The sequence below is a fragment of the Nicotiana sylvestris genome, chromosome 7 (genome assembly GCF_000393655.2).
Source record: "Nicotiana sylvestris chromosome 7, ASM39365v2, whole genome shotgun sequence".
Lineage (NCBI taxonomy): Eukaryota > Viridiplantae > Streptophyta > Magnoliopsida > Solanales > Solanaceae > Nicotiana > Nicotiana sylvestris.
Window position 1 is genome coordinate 30,556,443 of NC_091063.1, and position 25,646 is coordinate 30,582,088.

Below are 25,646 nucleotides of genomic sequence, written 5' to 3' on the forward strand. Positions count from 1 at the left end.
AGCTCAGTAAGCAGAAACAGCAGCAGCAACAGTGAAATCACAATTTTCCGGTAGTCCCAGCTACCAAAATTTCCAGAACTACACCGACCTGATTCCTTTATAGCCAAGGATATGTAGGCAACCTCTGAAGCAAGGTTCGGTCAAACTTTTTAAAAAATGCTTCCAAATGGAGTTTCAAACGGGAAAAAATCGCTCGTAATTACTCACTTTATATTTGTTCAACAACTCTTCATATTTTCGAGCAAAGAGGGGCAGCTGTGAGCACCCAATATTTGCCCTACATGAAAATAACTCCTAAAAATAGACCAAAAATAATTTTAATTGATTTTTAGGAGTTTTTCTTTATTTAGTTGCACTTCATGCATTTATAATATTTTAAAATTGTCACGTTTTAATTTCATGCCATCTTAGGTTCAGTTTGCATGTAGGAATTAATTTTATTAAGCAAAAAAATCACAAATAGTTATTTTTATATATTTAGCTTTTAGTCTATAGAAATTAGTATTTTTCATTAGTTTTAAGTTAATTAGTCGTTTTAATATTAAAACATAAATAAAGAATTTAAATTTCTAAAAAAATAGATTGATTTAGGATTTTTTAATTAATTTAATTAGGATTTTAAAATTAAAGAAAAGGAAAATGGGAAAAGAAATTGATTTAGTCTTGGTGTATTGGGCTAACCCAAAGAACAAATACAGTGGCCCAAATTTTGTTCCGCCCAAGCCAGCCCAAGTCAAATAACGAGCCGACCCAAATCCCCCCTACTTAAGACCCCATTCCTAATAACCTAGCGGAGGAGATCCGATACACGAAAAAAGACCTAAGGGAAATTGAGAGGACCTGCTCCTTCAGAGAAACGGCGCAACCCCCAATCCATTCTTCTGCTCCATTTTCTCATCTTCAATGGATATTAGAAGCTCAAATAAAGAGATCCCTTACCCTTGAAGCCAACGCCCTTCAATCCCCCCATTCTTCTGCCTCATCTCATACACACACAATAGAGAGAGAGCAGACTTACTCTTTTCCATTTCTTTTCTCTGTATTCTCATCCACCTTTTTATTTAATTTCGTTTGCATGTTAGTCTTCATACACTAGAAATTAAAAGAAGAATGGAGATCCAAATCTGAAAAATTTTGTACTCAGAAACAGTTCAAAAATTGAAGTTGATCTCTCTAGGTGTTAAGTTGATTTTAACTGTCTGTTGCAAGCTTAAAAGCTATTGTTCCTGAGGTCGCTGCTCTTCTGTTGTTGCTAAGGAAATGACTGAGCTCAAATTGTAGCCACTATTTTCGGATTTGTTAAAAAATTTGTTCATGTTGTATTTTTTAGTTAAGAGGTAAACTCGGAAAACTCTATTGTATTTTGCTATATTTATTGATGATTGGACTCTTCTTTCCTGCTTGAGATCTGTCTAAATGTTGATTATGTGTTTGTTTTATTATTGAATGATTTGGAGTAGTTTATTAATGGAGAAATTTTATGTATCTAGGAATTAAAAATGAAGTTGACATAGATTCTTTCTTCTTCTCTTTGATATGTTGTATTAATATTTTGTTCTAAACTAAATAGGGCACAAAAAGACATGAAACAGAAAACGTTTACGTTGAAAGCCCATTCTTTCTCTTTTCTTTTTCTATTTCTATTGTGGTGTTGATTAGGAGTATGATAAGAGCTTTAGTTTAAAACGGACTCAACAATCTAGAAATGGGCTAATTTTAACTGGGATAAATTTATTAAAAGAGGGATAAATATTCATGGAAGTACCTTATTGGGTTTAAAATAAGAACTTACTTATATGTTTTCGGGATACACTTGATTCTTTTTAGTTTCATTGGAGTGCAAATCTATTTGAATCTGACTGCCAATTAGTGAAGTTTGGATTAATTCCGATAGAGATATGGAGTTCAGTGTTTTAGCTTAATGGTCTGGTTAATGTATTCTTCACTAGTCTCTCTTATCTTTTTCAGCATGAAACTTGATTGAACTATTAGGCTTGTTTGTGTTGTTTCGGCTTTATAATCTGTGGTCATGAGCATTAAGTTGAAATTCATGGATCGAGTTTTTAATTAACCTGAAGCATTTAGTATTATAAAATCTTCATTAATCATGTTTCATGATAGTTTTGTACCAATTCTGGAGCCATTTGAATCACTTGGGGAATTTTAAAACTGAATTGGTCTTCATTAGGATTAACTAGTCAACTCATTCTATAGTCAAACAGCAAATTTCTCATCATCTCGTCAACCAGTAGTTTTCTCATTAAGGGGCAAGCACTATACAGTAGATATAATTATCAAAGTAATACATTTCCATGTTGCTTTGCTGGAGGATTCTATATTCATTATACTTGTGCTTTTGTTGAGTCATGAAGCTTTTAAATAAATTTTTGTCATAATTTTCTGTGAGGGAACTTTATCAGAAATGGGTTGAAGATTTGCAATTTGAGCGAAACTCAAAAGACGCATAAGTTAGTGGTAGTGCATCTGTTCAATTTAATAATTTTGAAATTGTCTAGCAAAAATAATTTTGTCTTTTGTTTCTTTACCACTGTTTGACATAGGCTTAGCTAGTATGTAATTGAATAAGTTTAAGAGTCACAAATATTTTTCATATCTCAAATTAGTTAGGAATAAATAATTCATGAACATCGTAGTTTGCTTTAGGCGCGATTAATAAATAAATCATCGTGACTATGGGCACGGTTCCCATGGCATGGTCACGATACATAAATCTCAATCCGGGTGTGTATTTCATGTGACCCGATTCTCATTTCTAACAAGGTTAAATAGAACGTGTCGTTAACCGCGGGTGCATTTCATGTAGAGTGGCTTACGATGTGTTTTAAATAACCTTGAAATTTTCTGAAATATTAAAAGCGGCTAAAAGGTTAAAAATGCATATAGGTTTAAAAGTGTTTTAAAATCAGATAATTAGGCCAATAATAATAGTTGAGCGATCGTGCTAGAACCACGGAACCCGGGAATGCCTAACACCTTCTCCCGGGTTAATATAATTCCTTACCCGGATTTCTGTGTTTGCGGACTGTAAAATAGAGTCAATCTTTCCTCGATTCTGGATTCAAAACTTGTGACTTGGGACACCATAAAATATCTCAAGTGGCGACTCTGATTTTTAAATAAATAATCCAGTTTCGATTGTCTCTTAAATTGGAAAAAACTCCCTTATACCCTTCCAGGGGTAGGAAAACGAGGTGTGACAGCTGATATGGCTTTGTAGGTAGGTGCCTTTCCTCCCCCTTTCGTTGTTGGGTTTGTGTGGTGATTGTCGTTCTGCATTTTGTTTCTAATTTCTCCCCTTTTTGTCAGACCCTCGTCATGGAGATTGAGCGAGAGCGTATGGAGAGAAAAAAGATGGGCCTTTATGAGAAGATGTCGTCCAAAAATCAACAGTATCGTGATAAGCATCGTGCGATGGCCGACATTTATCATCAGGACCCTGAGTTTTAGTTGTTTCGTGAGGGGCTCAAACAGCGGAAGGACCAACTAGAGCGTAAGATGGAAGAGTTAAAGGAGCAGGATGAGGAGCTCATGAAGGCTATTGCTCGCAATAGTGAGCTCGAGGCTTCCCTTAAGGTGAAGGATGGTGAACTTGAGTTGAGTAAGGGGGTAATGGCCGAAAATGCCGACTTGCAGGCAAAGGTGGCCGGTTTAACTGCTGAGTTGAATGCGAAGGCATCAGAGGTAGAGGGGCTTAAGGGCGAGCTGAGCGTTGGCACTGATAAGTTGGCGGCAGCTATTTCTAGAACCCCATATTTGGAGTAACGCCCTCTGCGTTTGCTGGTCGGAGCTGGCTGAAGAGAGGGGGGCCTCTGGTCGTAAGGTTGCAGGGCTCGAGGGGCGTGTCAAATAACTGGAGGCGGAGCTGGCTACCTTAAATGGACAAATGGCCTTGCTGAGGGCGGAGGATGTAAGTCAACGTTCTCAGCCTTCTACGTCTCGTGCCACAGCCAATCCGGTTGTGCCCCATTGTTTATACGAGTTGTGGGTCCTTGCGGAAGCTTGGCTTGATTTGTATAAGGCTTTTCACGCCGAGGGAAGGGCTACTGAGGCGGAGCTTCAGGCCATGTACACCGAAGCTCGTGCAGCTCATGAGGCATGCGGGTACGACCCCCTCACACCTGACAGGGATAACATCAACTCTGATGATGCAAACCGCCTTGCTTCGGATTCGTGGTACGAAAATGCTTACCTACCGGGGATGATGTGTAATCTTTGTTTGTACTTGTTTTTCCTTTGGGGGTTTTTGCGGGGGGGGGCATACTTGAGCCCGTTTGTAAGGTCAAGTGTAAATAATATTTTGATGTAATGTAAAATTTATTTTTTCAATTTGTTCTTTCTTGCATTTATCGAACCCATGTTATCGTTGATGGCCTTGGCCATCGGGATGTTGCTTCGAACTGTCGTCGAAGTAGGATCTCGTCGTAGTTCGAGCTAGGTCGAACTCATATTATCGTCGATGGCCTTAGACATTGGGATGTTGCTTCGAACTGTCGTCGAAGTAGGATCCCGTCGTAGTTCGAACGAGGTCAAACTCATATTATTGTTGATGGCCTTGGCCATTGGGATATTGCTTCAAACTGTCGTCGAAGTAGGATCCCTTCGTAGTTTAAACGAGGTCGAACTCATATTATCATCGATGGCCTTGGCCATTGGGATGTTGCTTCAAACTGTCATCGAAGTAGGATCCCGTCGTAGTTCGAACGAGGTCGAACTCATATTATCGGCGATGTCCTTAGCCATTTGGATGTTGCTTTGAACTATCGTCGAAGTAGGAACCCGTCGTAGTTTGAACGAGGTTGAACTCATTATCGTCGATGGCCTTGGCCATTTCTTGTTGGAGATTTGATCATATTCCCGTAGGAAGACATGTCGATTTTGTTCATGCAATGGAGGTTTGATTTAAATTTTTGTGAGAATCACATGTCGACTCTGCACATACAATGGAGATTCGATTATCTATATCCAGTCTCTTTATTACTTTGTTCCGAAGATCATGTCGTGAGGTCGAGGTAATGAACAGAACTTCAATCCTTGAGGCGTCTCCCTTGTCGCCTCGTTAAAAACCTCCCCGGGAAAACCCGTTTGGGACAAAACCCGAGTGAGGAAAAAAGAGTACAACTTAGGTGACTCCTTCTTTTAGAAGTGGAAGTACTTGAGATGGGCGACATTCCAGTTGTTTTGGAGTGGTTTTCCCCCCATTGTCTCTAACTAGAATGCTCCTTTGTTTGCTGCAGCTATGATTTTGTATGGTCCTTCCCAGTTCGTTCCCAATTTTCCCTCATTAGGGTCTTCCAATGCTTGTGTTTTAGCTTTGAGGACGTAGTCTCCGACTTTAAGAGGTCGCACTTTGGCTCTCTTGTTGTAATATCTTTCTACTTGCTGCTTCTGGGCTACCATTCTTATGTGGGCCATGTCTCTCCGTTCTTCGGCTTCATCCAGATCTTGTAGCCTACTTTCGTCGTTTCTTGGCCCGCTCTCGTTAGAGTATCTCAAACTGGCTTCTCCGACCTTGATGGGTATAACTGCGTCAGTCCCGTAGACCAGTGAATATGGCGTTTCTCCTGTGCTGGTTTTGCGTAGTGCGGTATGCCCATAATACTTCCGGTAGTAGCTCAGGCCATAGCCCTTTAGCATCCTCAAGTTTCTTTTTCAATATATTCAGTATTACTTTATTGGAGGATTCGGCTTGACCATTGGCGGCAGGGTGATATGGCGTGGAGAGTATTCATTTGATGTGCCATTTTTCGAAAAACTCAGTCGTTCTCTTTCCGACGAACTGAGGTCCGTTGTCGCAGCTGATTTCTTTGGGGATGCCAAAATGGCATATTATGTTTTTCCATATGAATGTGATGACCTCCTGCTCACGTATCTGATTGTATGCACCTGCTTCCACCCATTTAGAAAAGTAATCAGTTACAACCAAAAGGAAGCGCACATTACCTCGTCCTACTGGGAGGGGGTCGAGTATGTCCATTCCCCACTTTATGAATGGCCAAGGCGAAGTGACGGAATGAAGGAGTTCCCCTACTTGATGTATCATAGGGGCGTACTTTTGACATAGTACGCGGCTTCTTTTTTTATGGTGGGCCAATAGTACCCGGTGCGAATGAGGCATTGGACAAGGGCGTGGTTTCTCGTGTGGGCGCCGTCGTGCCCTTCGTGTACTTCTTCTAGTACTCGCCTTGTTTGATTTGGCCCAAGACATTTGGCTAGGGGGCCACCGAACATTCTTTTGTAGAGATCACCATTTACGAGGCTGTATCGGGCTGCCTGTACCCGGAGTTTTTTGGCTTCTTTTTTATCTTGCGGGAGTGTTCTATCCTGCAAATATGCTACGAGGCGGTTACGCCAATCCCAAGTTAAGTTTATAAAATGTACCTCGACGTGGTCTATTGTGGAATGGAGGAGGGTGACCACGTTTTCCTTGTTGATATCTTTGGTGACCGCAGCTAGTTTGGCGAGGCCATTTGCTTTGATATTCTGCACCCTGGGTATTTAGTCAATGCGGCATATATCGAATTCTGGGAGTAGTTTTTGGATTTCCGACTGGTACTTTTGTAGTCTCTGCTTTTTGATTTGGAAAGTCCCTGTGACTTGGTTCACTACGAGTTGAGAATCACAATGGAGGACGAGTCGTCGAGCGCCATATTTGAGGGCTAACTTCAAACCTGCAATTACGACTTCATACTCGGCCTCGTTGTTAGTTATCTCGGGGCATCATATGGACTAGCAAAATACTTCTCCTGTAAGGACTTCGAGGATGAGTCCCAGTCCCGATCCCGAGGCATTAGAGGCACCGTCAGTGTACAGGACCCATAGGTCAGTATGTATGGAAGTGCGAAGTGCTTCCTGTTCTACCTCGGGCAATATTTACGTGCTGAAATCAGTGACGAAGTCGGCGAGCACCTACGACTTAATGGTAGTTCGTGGTTGGTACATTATGTCGTGCTCGCTTAGTTTTATGGCCCATTTGGCTAGTCTACCCGATAGTTCGGGTTTGTGTAGGATACCTTTTAGGGGGATGGTTGTCACCATCTTTATGGGATGACATTGAAAGTACGGTCTAAGCTTCTGCGTAGCTACGACTAATGCCAGATCTAGTTTTTAAGGTGAGGGTACCTTGTTTAGGCATCGATTAAGGTTTTGCTGATATAGTAAATCGGATATTACGTACCTTTATTTTCACGGACCAAGACTGCGCTTACCGCAACTTCGGAAACTGCTAGATACACAAGTAGGCATTTACCTGGGTCCGCTTTGACGAGTAGTGGTGGCGAGGATAGATACGTTTTCAGTTTTCTCAGGGCGTTGACGCATTCTTCATTCCATTGCAGCCTGTGGTCTTTCCTTAGCACATTGAAGAATTTGTGGCATCTATCCGAGGATCGTGAAATGAACCTTGATTGGGCATCTATTCGCCCCGTTAATTTCTGCACCTACTTTTTTGCTGGTCAGTATTTCTAGTATTGCATTGATGGCCCTGATTTGATCCAAGTTGACCTCGATTCCCCTTTGTGACACTAGGAAACCGAGGAACTTTCCTGAAGTTACGCCGAAGGCTCACTTTTCGGGATTCAGTTTCATCCCGTACTGCATTAATATCTCGAAGGCTTCCTCTAGATGACCGATATGATCCTCTTTCTTCGTCGACTTCACTAACATGTCATTGATGTAAACCTCCATGGTCTTACCAAGTTGTTCTTTGAACATTTTGGTGACTAACCTTTGATACGTCGCCCCTGCATTCCTGAACTCGAATGGCATCACCTTATACAGTGCGTTCCTTGATGAGTGATGAAAGTGGTCTTTTCTTGATCTTCTTCAGCCATCATAATTTGGTTATAACCGGAGTAGGCGTCCAAGACGCTCAGCAGTTCGTGCCTTGTTGTTGCATCGATAAGTTGGTCGATGTGAGGTAGCGGAAAAGAGTCCTTTGGGCATGCTTTGTTTAGATCGGTGAAGTCAACACACATTCACCATTTCCCGTTCCTTTTTTTACCATGACCACATTGGCGACCCATTGGGGGTATTTTGATTCTCTGATGGAACCGTTGGCGAGTAATTTATCAACCTCCTCGCGACCGCCTCATTGATTGCGGCATTGAACTTTCTTCTCATTTGTCGTACCGCCGGATGAAGTGGATTGACATTCAGCTTGTGTGTGGCGATATCCCTTGGGATTCCTGGCATATCTGAGTGGGAAAAAACAAACAAATCGGCGTTGTTAGTTAAAAACTCATGGTACTTACCTTGCTCCGAGAGGTTATGTCCAATATAAGCCTTTTTTGTGCTATCAATGTTATCCAATTGGATGGGATCGAGATCTTCTATGGTTCCCTTACAAGCTTCTACGATGTCTGGGTCTTTGATAGCCTCTATTTGTACGTCGGGTTGGTTCCCGACATGGCTAATTGCTATGCTTCCACGCTTTCCTCTTTTAGTTGTTTGGTGTGTGTGCAATCTTGGGCGATCCGGTAGCATTGTTGGGCGGTACGTGGCTCGCCTCAGATGTTGAATATCCCCCATGGGGTGGGAAATTTGATCACTTGATAGAAGCTTGAAGGGACGACTCGCATGGCATGTATCCATGGTCGTCCTATGATGGCATTGTAGGTCGTTTCCTGGTCCATGATGTGGAATGTTGTTTCCAGGGTGACCCCTCCTGTAGGACAGGTAGCATTATTTCTCCAGATGTCCGCTCTACTGTATTATTAAAACCCGTTAGTGTTATGCAATGCGGTATTATTTTATCCTCAAGCCTCATTTGCATGAGAACTCACAGGTGAACAATATATGCGCCGCTTCCGTCATCCACTATTATTCTTTTTACATCGGTATCTACGATGCGTAAAGTTATAACCAAAGCATCATAGTGAGGGAAAGACAAATTGTCGGTATCTGACTTATCGAAGATGATACTATCTTCGAGATCGTCATACCGTTCGTGGGCGACTGTTCTTTTGAGTTTATGTGTGGTGGTGAATTTCACATGGTTAATTATTGTGTCGTCGCCATTGCCAATGATCATTTGTATGGTACGAGCTGGTGACAGTGGCTTTGGAGGTCCTTGGGGTTGATCGCGCCCTCGAGCGAAGTTGGCTCATCCTCTGTTGCTCAGCAGTTCTTTCAGGTATCCCAGATTTAACATCCTTAATACTTCCTGTCGTAGACCTATGCAGTCCTCGATCTTGTGTCCTCTTTCCTGGTGGAACTCACACAGGACGTTTGACCTCCTTGTGCTTGGGTCCGACTTCATCTTTTGCGGCCACTGCACCTTCGTGCCGAGCTTCTCCAGTGTATGCACTATTTCTGAGGGGGAAACACAAAAATTATAAGCAGATAGTAGTGGAGGCATACCTCTTTCGGTTTGGGAGGTGGGGTGCGGTATGTCGAGGCGCAACGTCCGCATGTCGTGGAGGTGGAGGATTGGATGTTCGGATGTAAGGCTGGTGTCTTTCTCGATTGAAACATAGTAACTGATCCCTTCGCCCGTCATGGCGGTGATCTCTCCTTGTATCAGTCTGGACTGATGTTAATCGCTTAAGCGGGCCATTCAGGTCATCCTCGTCTGCCCTCACTTCGGTGCAATAGGCATTGTGGATTCCTTCCCATATGGTAGGGGGTACTTCATGAGTATACTGAGTAGCTTTTTGGTTACTTTTGACCCGTTTCTGTTTAGCCCATTTTGAAAGGCTGCTACTGCCATCCCTTCTAACACATTTGGTAGGTTCATCCTTACTCTGTTGAATCAGGCTAGGAAATCCCGAAGTCCCTCGCTCGTCGTTTGCCTGACGGCGAAGATATCATTGACCCTAGCTTCTGCCTTTTTCGCTCCTGCGTGCGCGGTGACGAACGTGTCTGCCATCTCTTTGAACGTGTATATCGATCGTGCAGGTAGCTGGGAATACCACGTCAGCGCTCCCCCAGTCAGAGTTTCACTGAACTTTTTCAGCAGTACAGACGGCACCTGTTCCTTTGATAAATCGTTACCCTTTACTACGGTAACGTAATGGATTAGATGATCTTCTAGATCTATGGTCCCATCGTATATTTTCAAATATGGCAGCATTTTGATGGCCTTTGTAATAGAATGGGGAGCTGCCCCTTCGTTGTATGGTTGTTCGACGAATCGGCCCACATCGCGTTTTGGTAACAGCTTCAGAGCGCCTAATATTTCATCGACCTTTTCTTTATGTTCCTTCATCTGGTCGCGGAGTATTTTGTTCTCATTCTCCATCTCTTCCATTTTCTTTAAGATGGCCATAAGTGCATCGTCACCTGCATCAATAACAGTGCGGGTGTTTCATGTTCGTGTAGCGCTTGGCTCATCGGCAGCAGCTGCAATTTCTATGGGTGGCGCGTCTTCGACACCTCCCTGAATGGGTTTCTCAAGCATGTTTCTCAAGGTGCTTGTTAACCATTCTTCTAGTAGCCTTTTGACTGCTGGTGGCGCTTTTCCTGCTGAGGATGTTGAGGTTCCTCTCTCGCACAAGGTCGTTAAATCCCCGTGCAGAGGAGGTGAAATCTCACCCTCAAGTGTAACACTTGGTGTTGCATTTTCATTGTCTTCTCCACTGGCCTCGTTGAGGGAATTCAGGAGGTTATTTGTGACACCCTTTATTGCTTTTAGCCTCGCTTCTCCCTTTCCCGCCATCGTTGGCTTTTACGGAGCTGGAGAAAGGTGATTATTTCCTTCAAGAATCTAGATGAAAACTATGATTTCAGCTATAGAAATCCCCATAGACGGCGCCAAATTGTTTGACTCAAAAAATATTAAAACTTTTTTGAACAAATCAATCAAAGATAAAGGGGTAAATCTTAGCTGAATATAATAACTTCTAGAAAGAATAACAGATAAAGAGAAGACGATCCTTAAGTTTCTTTTCACACAAGAATCATAAACTCTCTCAAAGTACCCCCCTATTACAAGGTTATTGTTCCTCTTTTATACTAAGAGAGAAACTCTTCTAAATTGTAAAAGACAAAATACAAGGAATATTCGACAGAATATTCCTAATGTCCCCTAATGGGCTTACACTATTACAAGGTTCGTGCAATTTCTTCTATGCCTTAAGGCCGTCTCCCTCGGGATGCCGACTCAAAGAGACCCTGTCGTTTGTCGTATTTGTCGTTGGTCGTGGTTGGTCAAATTTGGAACCATACAACTGGTAAGCTCTCTTTCCATCGTTCTTTATTTGTCGCTAACTTTGGGCAATGCCTCAAACTCATACTTGAATATCTTGCATGTTGCTGGACTCAGGCTCAAGAACTTTTTGTGATGAACATACGATAATTTCACCCTTTTGGAATTGACTACGATTGACCCCTCCTTTTTTCCATTTTGTTGCAGAAGCTGCCAGGAATCGTGAGCTTTGCGCATTCTACAGAAAATCATTCATATCTCCTCACAGGGGTATCAAGAATACAAGACCTTTGATTCTTTCGAAACTAGACTCAGAGTGCTACAACATATCAAAAATTTGGATTTAAATTGGTATTGTATCATCCCAGGTGATCTTCCTAAACTTGGTTCAAGTTCTGTCGCGCTCTACATTTCAATTTTGTGCATCTTAACCAAAGAAATCATATCATGGCGTAGAAATGCTGAAATCACGAGCCATTTGTAGCTACAAAAACTAGACTCAGAATACTACAACATATTAAAATTTTGGATTAAAATTCACATTGTATCATCCCAAGCGAGCTTTCTAAACTTAGTTCAAGTTCTGTCAAGTTCGACATTTCAGTTTTGCGCGTCTTAACCAAAAAAGTCATATCTTGATGTAGGGGCATCTAAATCACGAGCGGTTCATGGCTACAGAAACTAGACTTTAGGAGCTACGACATAGATAAAAATCATAATCAGAATGTCCTGATATCTTCCTAGATATTTTCTCGAATTTAGGCAATATATTGTGACATGTTGCCCCTTTCAGTCTTGCTGATTTTCAGAGATTCTTCCCTTTTCTCTTTTTTGGCAGAATCTCGGAGAAGCACATCGGACTGTGAATTCCATCAGCAAGGATGCATTTTACTGACCACAATACACCATATCCACACCTTGATATTACTAGCGACAAGCAGAATCCGCGCGCCCAAGTTCTCGCTTTAAAAGTTCATCCTCCGGTGATAGGTGCTTTCGCGCTCGCTAGGAAGCCGCTTGACGCCTCCCTTGATCTTGCAGAATGGTCGACTAGAGAGATGAAGGATGCATTGGATAGATTTTCGGGCAAAGAAACTAACATGAAGGTCCTACTTTTGAAGTCCTCCACCCATCAGAAGGTCATGTCTGCTAATCCTCCTCATCGTGATCACGATGGAAGTCTCACCACTTGGAGTGTTCCTCCTTCCGGCTTTGGTGAAGTTCGCTATACGTCAAAATATTGGGAGTGGGTAGAAGATGTTCTTGCCCGCAACAAGTTGACTTTGGATGGCATCAAGGTCTATGACACCATCTTTGCTTTGTTGTTCACATATGACTACAATGAGAATGTCCTCCCTGCCTTTTGTGAGCTTTGGCGTCCATCTACCAACACAATTTCTACCTCTATTGGTGAACTCTCCATCTCTTTGTGGGACTTGCGAGCAATTGGAGGCCTTCGGTGCATGGGTCCTTCTATGACTATGTTATCCCCTCGGCTAAGGAGTTGACACAAGCGGACAAGCAAGGAAAACCTTTCCTCCCAAGAAGTTGTCTGCACCTATTCTCGGAATTCTACAAACTCATGAAGGATGATGTCCACAAGGTCTCCATTCGTGATTGGGTGGAGTTTTGGTTTCGAGGTCCGAGTAGGTATGCCAAGCCTCCGCAAAAGTCATCAAGGAATCGGACTACAAGGCCAAAGTTGAATCATAATCCTTCTGGGAATATTGACGCGAGCTTCCTACCACGAACCGATGAGGAGAATGTCCCTTTATTGAGCTTGGCGTGGAGGAGTCACTTAGATATGAGACTTATTTGGCAGCTTTCCTTGCATGTTGGCTTTGCAAATTTGTGTTCCCCAACAAGAATATCGACTACATTCATGCTAGTGTCTTCAAAATTGCAAGTTTGATGGCTCATGGAGAGAAGTTTTCCTTGGTGGTTCCCGTCCTTGCAAGTATTTATCATGGCTTGAAAGAGGTCTCCACTTCTCAAGATTTGGGCGCCTCCAAAGCACTCTTTCCTATTCATTATGTATATGGATAGATATGAGCATATTTTGACACCTACTATCGTGTTAAGCGTCCACAACGAGGTCCGCAAATGTGCAAGGTTTCTGGCGAGAAGATGGCCAAGCATTTTGACCTTAGTAATTCCCGTGAGTTGTTTCAACAAGTTAGTGCGCGACAGCTTCACCATTTTGCTATGCTACAAGGGAGGGAATTGCATCTTACCAATCGTGACGAACAATCGAATTCTTGGAGTGACGTTTTTATAAGTCTTCGCTCAAGCTTCATCACCCTTAGTCATGATGACATTCATATTGTGGAATCTTATAGCCCTCATAGGTTTAGTCGTCAATTCAGCTTTTGTCAAGATGTTCCTGGCAAACTCATCAAGCGACCCTATGACGGCTCACTGAAAATGCTAGTGCAATTCTGGGACTCATGTGTTCGTCTTGGAGGTTCGTCAAATGTTATTGTCCCTACGCGTCCATCAGAAGAGGGACCTCTAATGACTCGTGAGTATGCAAATTGGTGATCAGCTCGTCGAGTGCACTCTTCCCGACAAAGTACTCATATCATTTTGAAAGTTCCAAGGAAATATGATATTCCTTTATCCTCCAAAGATGATCAACGTCAAAAGAACACTCACGAAGGGTCTTCCAAGTCCAAGTTAAGATCGAAAGATCCTTTGCCAAGCACCAAGGTCTATTCAAGTCTACCCCTTCGACGGGCGGGGATGCTTATGTGGACAAAGGAGCTAAACATGTTTTGTTGACTTCCACGACAACTACTACCACTGTGGAGGTGACAAACAATCCTTGCAAAAGGAAAGCGCCTTCTACTTCACCAAACAAAAATGTTGCGAAGACAACCAACGTCGTGCCAACAAACGAGGAAAGGACTCAAGCTTTTGCTTTGCCCAATGAGATTGTGAATGCTAGTGCAACTTCCAGTTCGAACGAGGGTGATGTTAGTCACGACATACATGGGAATCGTTCAAAGAAGGAGGCTAAGGATACGAGCCATAGTGAGTTTGCTGACTTGGATGCTCTTAGTATCGATATTGGATTTTTCGTAGAGGGTGACCTCAGCTCAACGATGCCGTTTACTGAACTGGAGAAACGAGTAAATATTATTTCCTTCAAATTTACTCCCTTTCTTTTATTTTCTTTTTTTTTGAACACTAAAGGTTTTTTTTTTGCAGTTGGCCGCCGATGAGTTGTATGATGATGTACTTGGTGACAGCATGGTGGAAGACTGTGTTACAAGCCCAAATTCCCTTGGTGTGGCCGCAAAAAGTCCTCACACTTCATTTGATGGTGTTGAACATCATGCTGCAAACAATGCTCCGTCGAGAGATTTGAGTCTACCCAAAGAGTCGCACCTCGTTCTTCCAGAAGATGTTTTGCTTTCCAAGCCATCCATGACGAGGAAGATGGAGGTTGCCGCAAGTTAAGCAAAACGTCTAAAAGACTTCGAGCCTACTCCATGGCCGTTGCATCTTGATGCTCCAAACTTCAAACCACAAGAGACTATTTCCCGTATTAAACTTTCTTTTGTTAACACGACGTGGCATACCTTGTGTGAATGGATCGAAGAGTTCTCTCTTGATTCTCTCGATAGCTTCACAAAGTTGGAGGAAAGTATTGCTTTGACTCTTGAGGAAATTAAGAAAGAAAATATTATTGTTACTTCTACTTTAGAGGCTCTTGTCGAGGCTTTCTTCAAGACGTACGCAGATTACGATGCTTTAAGATCGTCCAAGATGACTAAAGAATTTTACCAAGAGTCATTTTCTGATGCACGACGACGCCTCGATGATGCAAAACAGGAATATGAAAAAGTGAGCGAATCTATAGAGAAACTTAAAGCCAATCTTGCGAGTGTTGAACAACAGCTAGCTGCCTTGGCCTCCAGAAAGAAGAAGATAGTCGCGCTCTTGGATAAACAACAAGTGAAGTTGGCTAAAAGTCAAGAGAACGTTGACGTTACCGAAGGGAAGATTTATACCATTGAAGCCAATCATCCATTATCTGATGATGAAGCAGAGAAATTATCCCTCCTGAAACGGGCAGTTGAGACAAGCCATCAACAAATCCTTAGCTTCAAACTTTTTCCATGATTTTAGAGTTTTTTTCTCTCTCTTTTTTTTCCTTAGGATTCTCGACTTACGATTTTTATTTTCATAACTAATATCGTGTAATGGAGTACTTATGTCTTGGAGCAATAAAAGTGTCTTTATTTTTAATATGTGGTATCTCTCTTTGAGACCTGGATTCCCTCCGTTACTCCCAATTATTTCTTTCTTAAATTTCAGTACATGTCTTCTATGTTGACTTTGTTGCTTCGCGCGCTCTTGTTAAAGAAAGTCATATCTTAAGCTAGCAGTGTCAGAATTACAATCCGTTTTCATTGTTAGAAATAAAACTTAGAGACCTGAAGTACCTGCGAATTTCATGGCAGAACCTTTTTCGGTCTACCAACAGAAAATTCCCAAAGTGGATACAACTGCAGTGAATTTTCAGATTTGCGTACCTTCGGCAAAAATAATTGTATATTGATCTAGGAGTATTAGAATTACAGTCCGTTTATGGTGTCAGAGAGTAAATTCGGAGATCTAAAACTCATATAAATTTCATAACAAAACTCCTTTCGGACTGTCAACAGAAAATTCACGAAGTCGACTTAACTGCAGTGAATTTTCAGATTTGCGTACCTTAGGCAAAAATAATTGCATCTTGAGCTAGGAGTATCGGAATTACAATATGTTTGTGGTGTCAGAAATTAGACTCAGAGATCTAAAACTCATATAAATTTCATAACAAAACTCCTTTCGGACTGTCAACAGAAAATTCGCGAAGTCGACTCAACTGCAGTGAATTTCCAGATTTGCGTACCTTCGGCGAAAATAATTGTATCTTGAGCTTGGAATGTCGGAATTGCAATCCGTTCATGCCATTAGAAATTAAACTCAGAGAGCTAAAGTATCTATGAATTTCATGGCAGAACCTTTTTTGGTCTACCAACAGAAAATGCGCGAAGTCGACATGATTGCAGTGAACTTCCATATTTGCATGCATATAGAAGTCTTTGTGGCATAAGACCTTCTGGATTAGTCAAAGTTCTAGATCATGTATTGCTTGACCCTTCGGAACCCAAATTAGAAATTTCATAGTTAGGCCACATGATGGGGGAACAATTCACATTAGATTCAACTACGCAAAGTTTTATGATAGCATCATGTCTTGAAGAAATAAAGCGAACTTGGAAAGGCATTCAAGACAAGATAGGGACAACCTTTCTTGTCAATTGCTTTTATGACTTAGATTCTTCGTATAGGACGAAGTATAAATATCTTCATCCTTTTAGTCTCTTGACAATGATGTATCATATCCTTGTAGCATTGAAGCAATGAAATGTCCATTTTGGCTCGACACAAATTTCCTTCTTTCTTTCTGCAATATGCGCCTATTTGAGTAATCAACGTGATGCTTCAGCTCAAATTTTGATGATCATGTCACGTTGAAACACACTTCTCTTTTTTTAAGCTTATGCGACTGAACTTAGAACGAAACTCTAAGCTGCCTACGTACCTCGGTGAAGAGGATCAAGTCATAACGTAGTTCAAAATAGGTAAAAAATATTTATGTCCTAACTTTTGCCTAGGCCGCCTCTTTTGAGGTTTTCAACGTAGAGGACTCCCTTTTTTTTGGGTGTCATTCGTAGTTTAGGCTCATGCGGGCCAGGAGCATTGCAACATGCAGTATAGACTCTTGCGTTACGGAGCGTAGCAGCATGCAATTTAGGCTCGTGCATTAAAGAGCTTCATGACTTGTAGTTTAGGCTCGTGCGTCGAGGAGCGTAGCAGCATGTAGTTTAGGCTCGTGCATTAAGGAGCTTCATGACTTGCAGTTTAGGTTTGTGAGTCGAGGAGCGTAGCAGCATGCAGTTTAGGCTCGTGCATTAAGGAGCTTCATGACTTGCATTTTAGGCTCGTGCGTCGAGGAGCGTAGCAGTATGCAGTTTAGGCCCGTGCATTAAGGAGCTTCATGACTTGCAGTTTAGGATCGTGCGCCGAGGAGCGTAGCAACATGCAGTTTTGGCTCGCGCATTAAGAAGCTTCATGACTTGCAGTTTAGGCTCGTTCGTCAAGGAACGTTTATTCTTCAAGGATAATACCTCTTAAAAAATTTCCCATTGATAGGGCCAATTCTCATGCCATCTGCATCAACTAACTTCTAAGCACCACTTGAATAGGCTTCTTGCACAACATATGGACCATCCCACTTTGAAGTGAATTTGGCCCCAGATTTGCAAGAGGTGATAGTAGGTCTTCTTACTGCAAGAACTTGATCGCCAACTTGGAAGGACCTTAAGCGAACCTTTTTGTTGAAAGCACGAGAAACACAAGCTTGATAACATTCAAGACATTGTTGAGATTCTAGCCTTTTTCATCAAGGGACTCAAGTTCTTCAAGGTGCAAACACGTGTTTTCTTCTTCAGTAAGACCTTCTTGGACAGTGAGTTGCAAGGATGGTATTTGATGCTCAAGAGGAAGAACTGCTTCGACTCCATAAACAAGAGAATAAGGAGTTGCTTCTGTCGGCGTGCGATGAGTTGTACGATATGCCCACAAAGCTTCTTCCATTCTGTCATGCCAATCTCTTTTAGACTTGGAGACGGCCTTCTTTAACAAGTTGCAAAGTGTCTTGTTAAATGCTTCAGCTAGTCCATTTGCAGCAGCATAATACATTGACGAATTACGTTGCTTGAAGCCAAAAAGTTCACAGATCTTGGTCATCAATTTGTTATCGAACGGTTTGCCATTATCTGTTATTATATAACTAGGAATGCCAAAACGATATATAATGTTCACTCGAATGAAGTTTGCAACATTCTCTTTCTTCACTTCCTTGAGAGCGACGGTCTCAGCCCATTTTGAGAAATAATCAGTTGCGACCAAGATGTATAGATGTCCTCCAAAAGATTTTGGAAGTGGTCCAACAATATCTAATACCCAAGCGTCAAATGGCCAAGATGTAACAGTAGGGTGTAACATTTTAGGTGGTTGGTGTATAAAATTTGGTGAGATTGGCAAGCCTTGCATCTTCGAGCATAATCTAAGCAATCTTTCACCATTGTCGGCCAGTAGTAACCCATCCTCTTAATGTGGAAGTGGAGCTTCGTCCCAAATTGATGTGATCCACAAAATCCAGAGTGTGCCTTTTGCATAGCTTGAGTTGCTTCATCTTCCCCTAAACAACGCAAGAGAACTCCCTCAAATGGTCTTGGATACAAAGTGTCTTTGTAGTAAAAGAAGCGAGGGGCATGCCGACGAATTTCAGTCTTTCTTCTTGGATCTTCTGGAAGTATCCCGTAACATAAATAGTCGATCATGGTTTATCGCCAATTAACCTTCATAGCTTCAGCGACGACTACCAAATGCTCGAGCTTGCTTTCTTCATCCTCGTTCTCATTTGGCGGTACTATCCATTTTTGGCAGATAGTGATTTTTATCTGGCCGGGCAGAGTCAATGTCGAAGCTAGAGTAGCTAAGGCGTCATCTTTCTTATTTTCCTTCCTTGGCACATGCTGAAGAGTTACATTGCCAAGCCATCCAATCAATTTCAACGCATAATCATAATAAGGACGCAATTCTGACTTTTTGACCTCGTAGCTACCTAGAAATTGATTGATCACTAACTCAGAGTCTCCAAAAATATGTAATTAGAGTTGTCTCATATCAACGGCCATCTCAAGCCCAAGTATGAGTGCTTGATATTCTGCAACGTTGTTTGTGCAATATTGTGTTAAGGTGAAGGAATATGGTAAGACTTCCCCTTGAGAAGTGACAAACACAACACCTACACCAGCTCCTTCACGATGTGCGGCACCATCAAAATACATTTTCTACGGTGGTTGCACTTCGATGACCATCGCATCCTCATCAGGTAGTTCATCAGTCAACTCATAATCATCAGGAATTGGATGATATGCCAAGAAATCTACCAAAGCTTGTCCTTTCACAGCTTTTTGTGGGATATACACAATCTAAAATTGTTGAAATTAGAGGTACCACCTTGATAATCGATCATTGAGGATGGGTTTGACATAACAAACTTGATCAGGTTCGCCCTTGAGACGAGACAGATGACATGACCTTGACAGTAGTGCTTCATCTTTTGAATTGCAAAAACCAACGCCGGACACAACTTTTCGATCGGATAATACTTCAGCTCATTTGGGTTCATCATCCTACTCAAGTAGTAGAGGGAATTTTCTTTACTTTCACCATTCTCTTGGGCCAAAAGGGCTCCAACTGACCTTTCTTGGGCTGCAATATATAGAATCAGTTGCTTTCCTGGTATAGGGGCTGCTAGAGCCGGAGGTTTCATCAAGTAGGATTTGATGCTTTGGAATGCATTGCTACAAGCTTGGTCCCATTAAAAAGGTATACCCTTCTTCATAAGACGGCTAAAAGGTTGTCACTTCCCTTCTAGATTTGAGATGAATCTTCTAAGGTACGCCAATTTTCCTTGTAGACTTTTCAGTTCATGTATATTTTTGGGCTCGGGCATCTTCAAGATTGCGTCAACTTTGGCTTGATCTATCTCAATCCCTCGATGTCGAACAATGAAGCCAAGGAATTTTCCAGAAGTAACTCCAAAGGCACATTTCAACGGGTTCATTCTAAGTTGATATCTCCTGAGACGTTCGAACACCATTCTTAAGTCTTGCAAGTGGTCTCCTCTCTTTCTTGATTTCACCACTAAATCATCCACATAGCATTCCATATTCTTGTGGAGGATGTCGTCAAAGATATTCTGCATTTTTCTTTGATATGTGGCACCAGCATTCTTCAAGCCAAAAGGCATTACTTTGTAGCAATAAATGCCTTTAGGAGTGCGAAATGCAGTAAGCTCTTCATCTTTTGGTGCCATACGTATTTGATTGTAGCCAGATGATCTATCCATGAAAGACATTGCCTCATATCCCGTGGTGGCATCAATCATAAGCTCTGGAATGGGGAGCGGAAATTCGTCCTTAGGGCATGCATTATTGAGGTCTCTAAAATCGACACAAACTCAAATTTGGCCATTCTTCTTCACGGGAACAATGCTTGAAATCCATGTAGGATATTTAACCTCCCGAATGAAACCAGCTTCGATGAGTTTATTGACCTCGGCTTCGATTGATGGGATCAATTCTGGCCTGAAGCGTCTTTGGGCTTGCTTAACAGGACGAGCTCCTTTTTTGACCGCAAGATGATGAACTGCTACTTTAGGATCTAAACCAGGCATCTCATGTAGCTCCAAGCAAAGACATCTTTATATTCTTTGAGTAGCTCCACATAAGTGCTTTCTTCATCTGTGGTTAATAGGGGACTTACGTAGGTGGGCCTGGAGTCTTTTGCAGTGCCAAGGTTGACTTCTTTCAATGCATCAGCAATCATTTTAATTCCTTCTTCTAGTTCCGCAGGAGTGTCCTCGACATCTTCGTCTTCTTGAGGATCACTATCATTAAAAGATATATGGCCACACCAAGATGCATCTCCCAAATTTTTGTCAACCTTCCTTAGGAATGAAGTGTATTGCTCCTCATTCGTAGTAATGTGATATGAAGATCCTACACTTTCTTCATCTTCGCCACGCTCTCTAGTATGGACCACTGTGTGAGTCTTCACTTTGAGTCCCTCTCTACATGAAATCAAAAGTTCTGATTGTCGCCTCATTCTGGAAGGGATCGGGCTTTGACACTCTTTGGAGATACTTTGGACTCTAGATGGCAAAGGTCTTCTTATTTTTTCATAATTTCTTTGGGACTTGTTCTTCTTCTTTTTCAATGGCCCCAACCTCTCAAATACAGAAGTTCTTGTAGTTGGTTCTCCAAGTCGATCAAGGATAGAAGGCCTTTTATTAATATCAGCGGGTTCATCTTCCATTGTGATATAGTCAATACTTGCTCTTCTAATAGAGATGCGAACTGGTAGGGGTTGTTTGTAACCTAGACCCTCACGTGATTGCTTCATCACATGCGCTTTATCCTTCATCATGTTTTCTTTCCTAGTAGCTTCAAATGGGAGCTTCCCTAGCTTAGATGGTTCATTGGGATCATATCCCGCCTTTGCGAATAACCTGTAAGCATTCAGATCAAAACCTTCTTTTATGCGTTTCGTGGGGAGTGCCTTATTTTGAGGCATGTTAGGGGACACAAACTTTTCCAGTAGCTTTGAAAATAACTTTATGGTATCAATCTGCTTGATAGGAAGGGTTAATTCTCTTAGTGCACCCTTTTGGAGGCTTGATGATTCTCCTTCATCTTTCTTCACTTTTAGGACGTAACGAAATAAAGGAGCTATTTTCTTACCTTTGGCCTTCGTGATGTCATCAACTTTTACTCCTTTTATGATATGGTTCTTCAAGTAGAACTTTGCATCAGCGAAGTATGCCTCGGCTTCCGCAAACGGCTTGACGTCAGCAACTATCTTCTTTTCGACTCCATCTTTATTATATTTCAAACATTGGTAGTAAGTTGATGGGACAACTTTGTTCTCGTGTATCCACGACCTGCCAAGCAACAAATTGTATGAAGTCTTTGCATCAATCACATGCATCCATGCAGTTGATTGCATATCTCCCATGGTGATTTCCATCTTGATAGATCCTATGGACCTTTGTCCCCCTTGATTGAATCCTTGAATCATCAGTCGGCTTTCAAAAAGTTCTTCAGTTGAGATGTCGAGTTCTTTCATTATGCAAATGGGAAGAAAGTTAACTACAGATCCGTCATCTATCAGATTCTGTTTATCCTCCACTCAAGCACATAACCCACCATAAACAAAGGGCGATTGTGTGGTGTCTCACCAAGTAGGAGATCGTCTTCAGTGAAGGTGATTTTCGCATTACAGACATCTGCTTCTTGGAAGGAGGACTCAACAAGACTATTAGATAGTTATGGAGAGAGTGTTGACTTGACTTTGTTCTTTTCCTCTTCTTCTTTATTAGCATTACAACACAAGGTCTTGTCATCATCGTCATAAATCCTCATGCAAAACCAACTCGGCAAAAATTCTCCCAAAGTCACCGGGTGGCATGGCTTTTGGTGATAGTGTGTCTCTATCTCCACTTTCTTTGGGTTCTTAACCATTTGTAGCTTCTTTGGTCTTCTCACCATCTTATTCCTTGTAGGTTGCTTCGTTGATCCTTTTTTCGGACTCAATTTATGGCGTCTTCGACGAGTCACCAGGGTCCATCCTTCTTCATCAAGTTGATCAACTCGGACTTTGTCATCCTCCAACAATTCTTCATCTTCATTCCCTTCATAGGTGCATGTCTCAATTAGATCGAATGATCCAAAGGCAATGGACACATGGTTTGTGCTCGCATTTTCGTCTTCGAGCTCGATCTTCTTTTGACGAGCCAAATCCATAACTTTGTCCTTGAAAACAAAGCACTTCTCAAGAGGGTGACCTACAAGCCGATGGTATTTGCAGTAATTCGGGTCATTATTTTTTCCAGCTTCATCTGGACACTTCATCTCTAGCAGCTCAATAAGCTTTAACTCGAGAAGTTCTTCAAATATTGCAGGCACATCGGAGTCTATAAATGGGTACTTCTTTTCTTGCGTCTCTTTGAGAGTCAACTTCCGATTTGCATTGTCTTGAGAGGAAGTTGTTTTCATACTCTGTTTCTTGCTCACCGTGGTAGTAAACTTCAAAGGAGAGGCGTTGACGTTCATGGATTCTTTGCTTTCATTCTTCGGTACGAACTTGCTCCATTTCTTGACTTCTTGCTTATCCCTTCCCTTGCGAGGTTCGTAGATGGGCAGCCCTTTATTTCCCGCAAAAGCCGTGCTCAACTCCATATCATGAGCACGGGTGGCAAGTTCTTCAAATGTCCTGGCTTAATTCCTTGCAAGATGTAACGAAGTCCCCAATGCATTCCTTGGATGCACATCTCTATGCCAGAAGCTTCGCTTAGCCTATCTTTGCAGTTAAGGCTTGCATTCCTCCATCGATTGATAAAGTCAATAACTGGTTCATCTTTTTGTTGGCGAATGTTCGTAAGTTCCACCATGCTCACAGTACACCTCATGCTATAAAAGCGATTGAGAAACTCTTGCTCCAATTGCTCCCAACTATCAATGGATCCAGCCTCGAGGTCGGTGTACCAATCAAAAGCATTCCCCTTTAATGAGCGGATGAACTGCTTGACAAGGTAATCTCCATAAGTCCCTGCATTGTTGCATGTCTCAACAAAGTGCGCGGCGTGTTGCTTTGGATTTCCCTTGCCGTCGAACTGCTAAAATTTGGGAGGTTGATAGCCAGCAGGCATCTTCAAGCTATTGATTCTTGCAGTATACGACTTTGCGTACGTGAGAGCGGACTTTGAAGCGACCTCATACTTATCCTTGATAGTTTCCATAATGAATTTCTTCAATTGTTCTATGGGAATTGATCCTTCGGAGGAGACATGAAATTCTTTGGCGGATGACACTTTTTTTGTTGGAGGATCAGCCTTCTCATGGACTTCAGGAAGCTTTCCAGGTGCATGACTTGATACTCCATCCATCATGCTTTCAACTATGCCTGTCAATTTTGCGATACAGACATCTTTATCTTTAGCATACTTTGTTAAGCCATCGATCGCCTTTGTCAGGTTTGGAGTTGCTCCTCAATTGTCGAAGTATTAGTCATTATTGCCTCTATGATTATTGCAGATGATGAAGAATAACCGAGACCTTCCCACGGATTGAACTCAGTTTGGAACATGTCATGTGGCGAGATTGGTGTAGAGCCAACACTTAAGACTTCATTATCGGGTTGGGTAAGCTGACTCTTGGTATTGTATAAAGTAAGTTGAGTAAGAGCTTTCTCCACAACTTCTGCAATATTATCTCTTCTCTCTGACTTGCTAGCAGAGGACCTTTCTTCTTCGGATGATGAAGATCTCAAAGCATGCATTAGTGCAGACGACACTTGGAGTGCTTGTTGTCAAGATGTTCGCCTTACTCCGGGTGATTCGCCCAAGGCTCCCCATAGTAACGTTCAGGATACTTTCAACGTCAAAAGAAAACTTGAAGTCAACAACTCTTGAGTCGATCTTTTTTGAAGCCATCTTAGTGATCTTGAATGTTGAGAGTTGAGAAGAGATGAGAGGTAGAGATAGTCCCACTGAGCATGCCAAAATTTGTAACAACTAAACTTTGTTCCTGAAAAATAATAAGCAAGACAAGAAATGTAGTGACAAATATTATATTCAATTTCAAGTGATGGGGTTACAATCTCTAAAATATCTCTAAATCTAAAGAGATGTAGTCCTCTGATTCTTCTCCTCACGAACGATGGTTCAAGAGATTGAGAGCTTGAACTTGACGGATTTTAGATTTGTAGTACGTCACGAACTATTTGAAGGTCGTCACAAACCAAGATTTGGTGTTGGGTTATTACGAACGGAAGATTTGAAGCCGTCCGCCTATGATTTGAGTTCGCCTTTGGAATTTGACCACAAACGATGATTGCAGATATGGATGGAGACCTTGATGCTACTCTTTTAGAGCTTCTTTAGCCTTTTCTTTCTGCTTACTTGCTTGTATCTTAGCCTTCTCCCTTGACCCTTTATATAGGTATGGGGTGGAGTAATCTCCAAGAAAACCCTAGTGGATCATTGGGCTTGAGGCTTATGGGCCGGTCCATTTGATAGAAGACCAACTGACGGGCTAGACCAATAATACATTGGACTTTTATTTAAATCAATTTATTTTAAATTTAAATTATCAACCTGATTATACTAGCCCATAGTATCATTTGGACTAATATGTATTTAATATATGATAAAATCCAAATTACTTGTAGATTCAAATTTAATAAAATTTTAATTGTCTACACTTATAATATTAACTATTAAGTAAATCTATTCATATTCTTATTTGTAATTTGATACTTAAAAGCACTTTTTGAAAAGCTTGATCAAATACAAATTATTGCTCAAAAATACTTTTCAGATTGATTAGCCAAACACAAATTGATTCTCTCCAAAAATATTTTTTGAAAAGTACTTAAAGTACTTTTCAAAATAAGCGGATTTTTCTAGCTTGGCCATGAGTAATCTATGTATATAAATATAAAGATGGGAATGGAAGAGTTGATGTGGCACATCTAATAAGCCAAGAAAGCTATTTATCTTTTTTCTCATATTTTTTGAATTTTTTCTATTGTTGCTCTTTTCTTATTTCTCAATAACTCCTTATTTACGAAGAGTTGCAAATTTTCGCTCTTCTTTTTATTTTTTCCGTAACTGCCTTTTTATGAAGAGTTACAAAGGCAAATGAGGGGTTGTTTTAATTGAGAATAACTTCCCAATTTCAGTTTTCAGATTGCATTGAATGATGCATTAAAGAAGGATAGAAGAAAATCTGGTGACTTTGGGATTCTCTCTTCACCCTAAAAAATCAGTCAAAACAAATTTCCTCTCAAG

The 25,646-nt window shown here is 41.5% G+C and overlaps 2 protein-coding genes across 2 annotated transcripts; both read right to left on the reverse strand.

The window, feature by feature from the left end:
- Positions 1 to 5,229: 5,229 nt before the first annotated feature.
- On the reverse strand, positions 5,230 to 5,655 carry LOC138872931 (uncharacterized). The gene has a single exon (XM_070151351.1). The coding sequence runs from the start codon at positions 5,653 to 5,655 to the stop codon at positions 5,230 to 5,232; it is 426 nt and encodes a 141-aa protein (XP_070007452.1).
- Positions 5,656 to 20,458: 14,803 nt separating this feature from the next.
- LOC104226193 (uncharacterized) lies at positions 20,459 to 21,922 on the reverse strand. The gene has a single exon (XM_070151352.1). The coding sequence runs from the start codon at positions 21,920 to 21,922 to the stop codon at positions 20,459 to 20,461; it is 1,464 nt and encodes a 487-aa protein (XP_070007453.1).
- Positions 21,923 to 25,646: the final 3,724 nt, after the last annotated feature.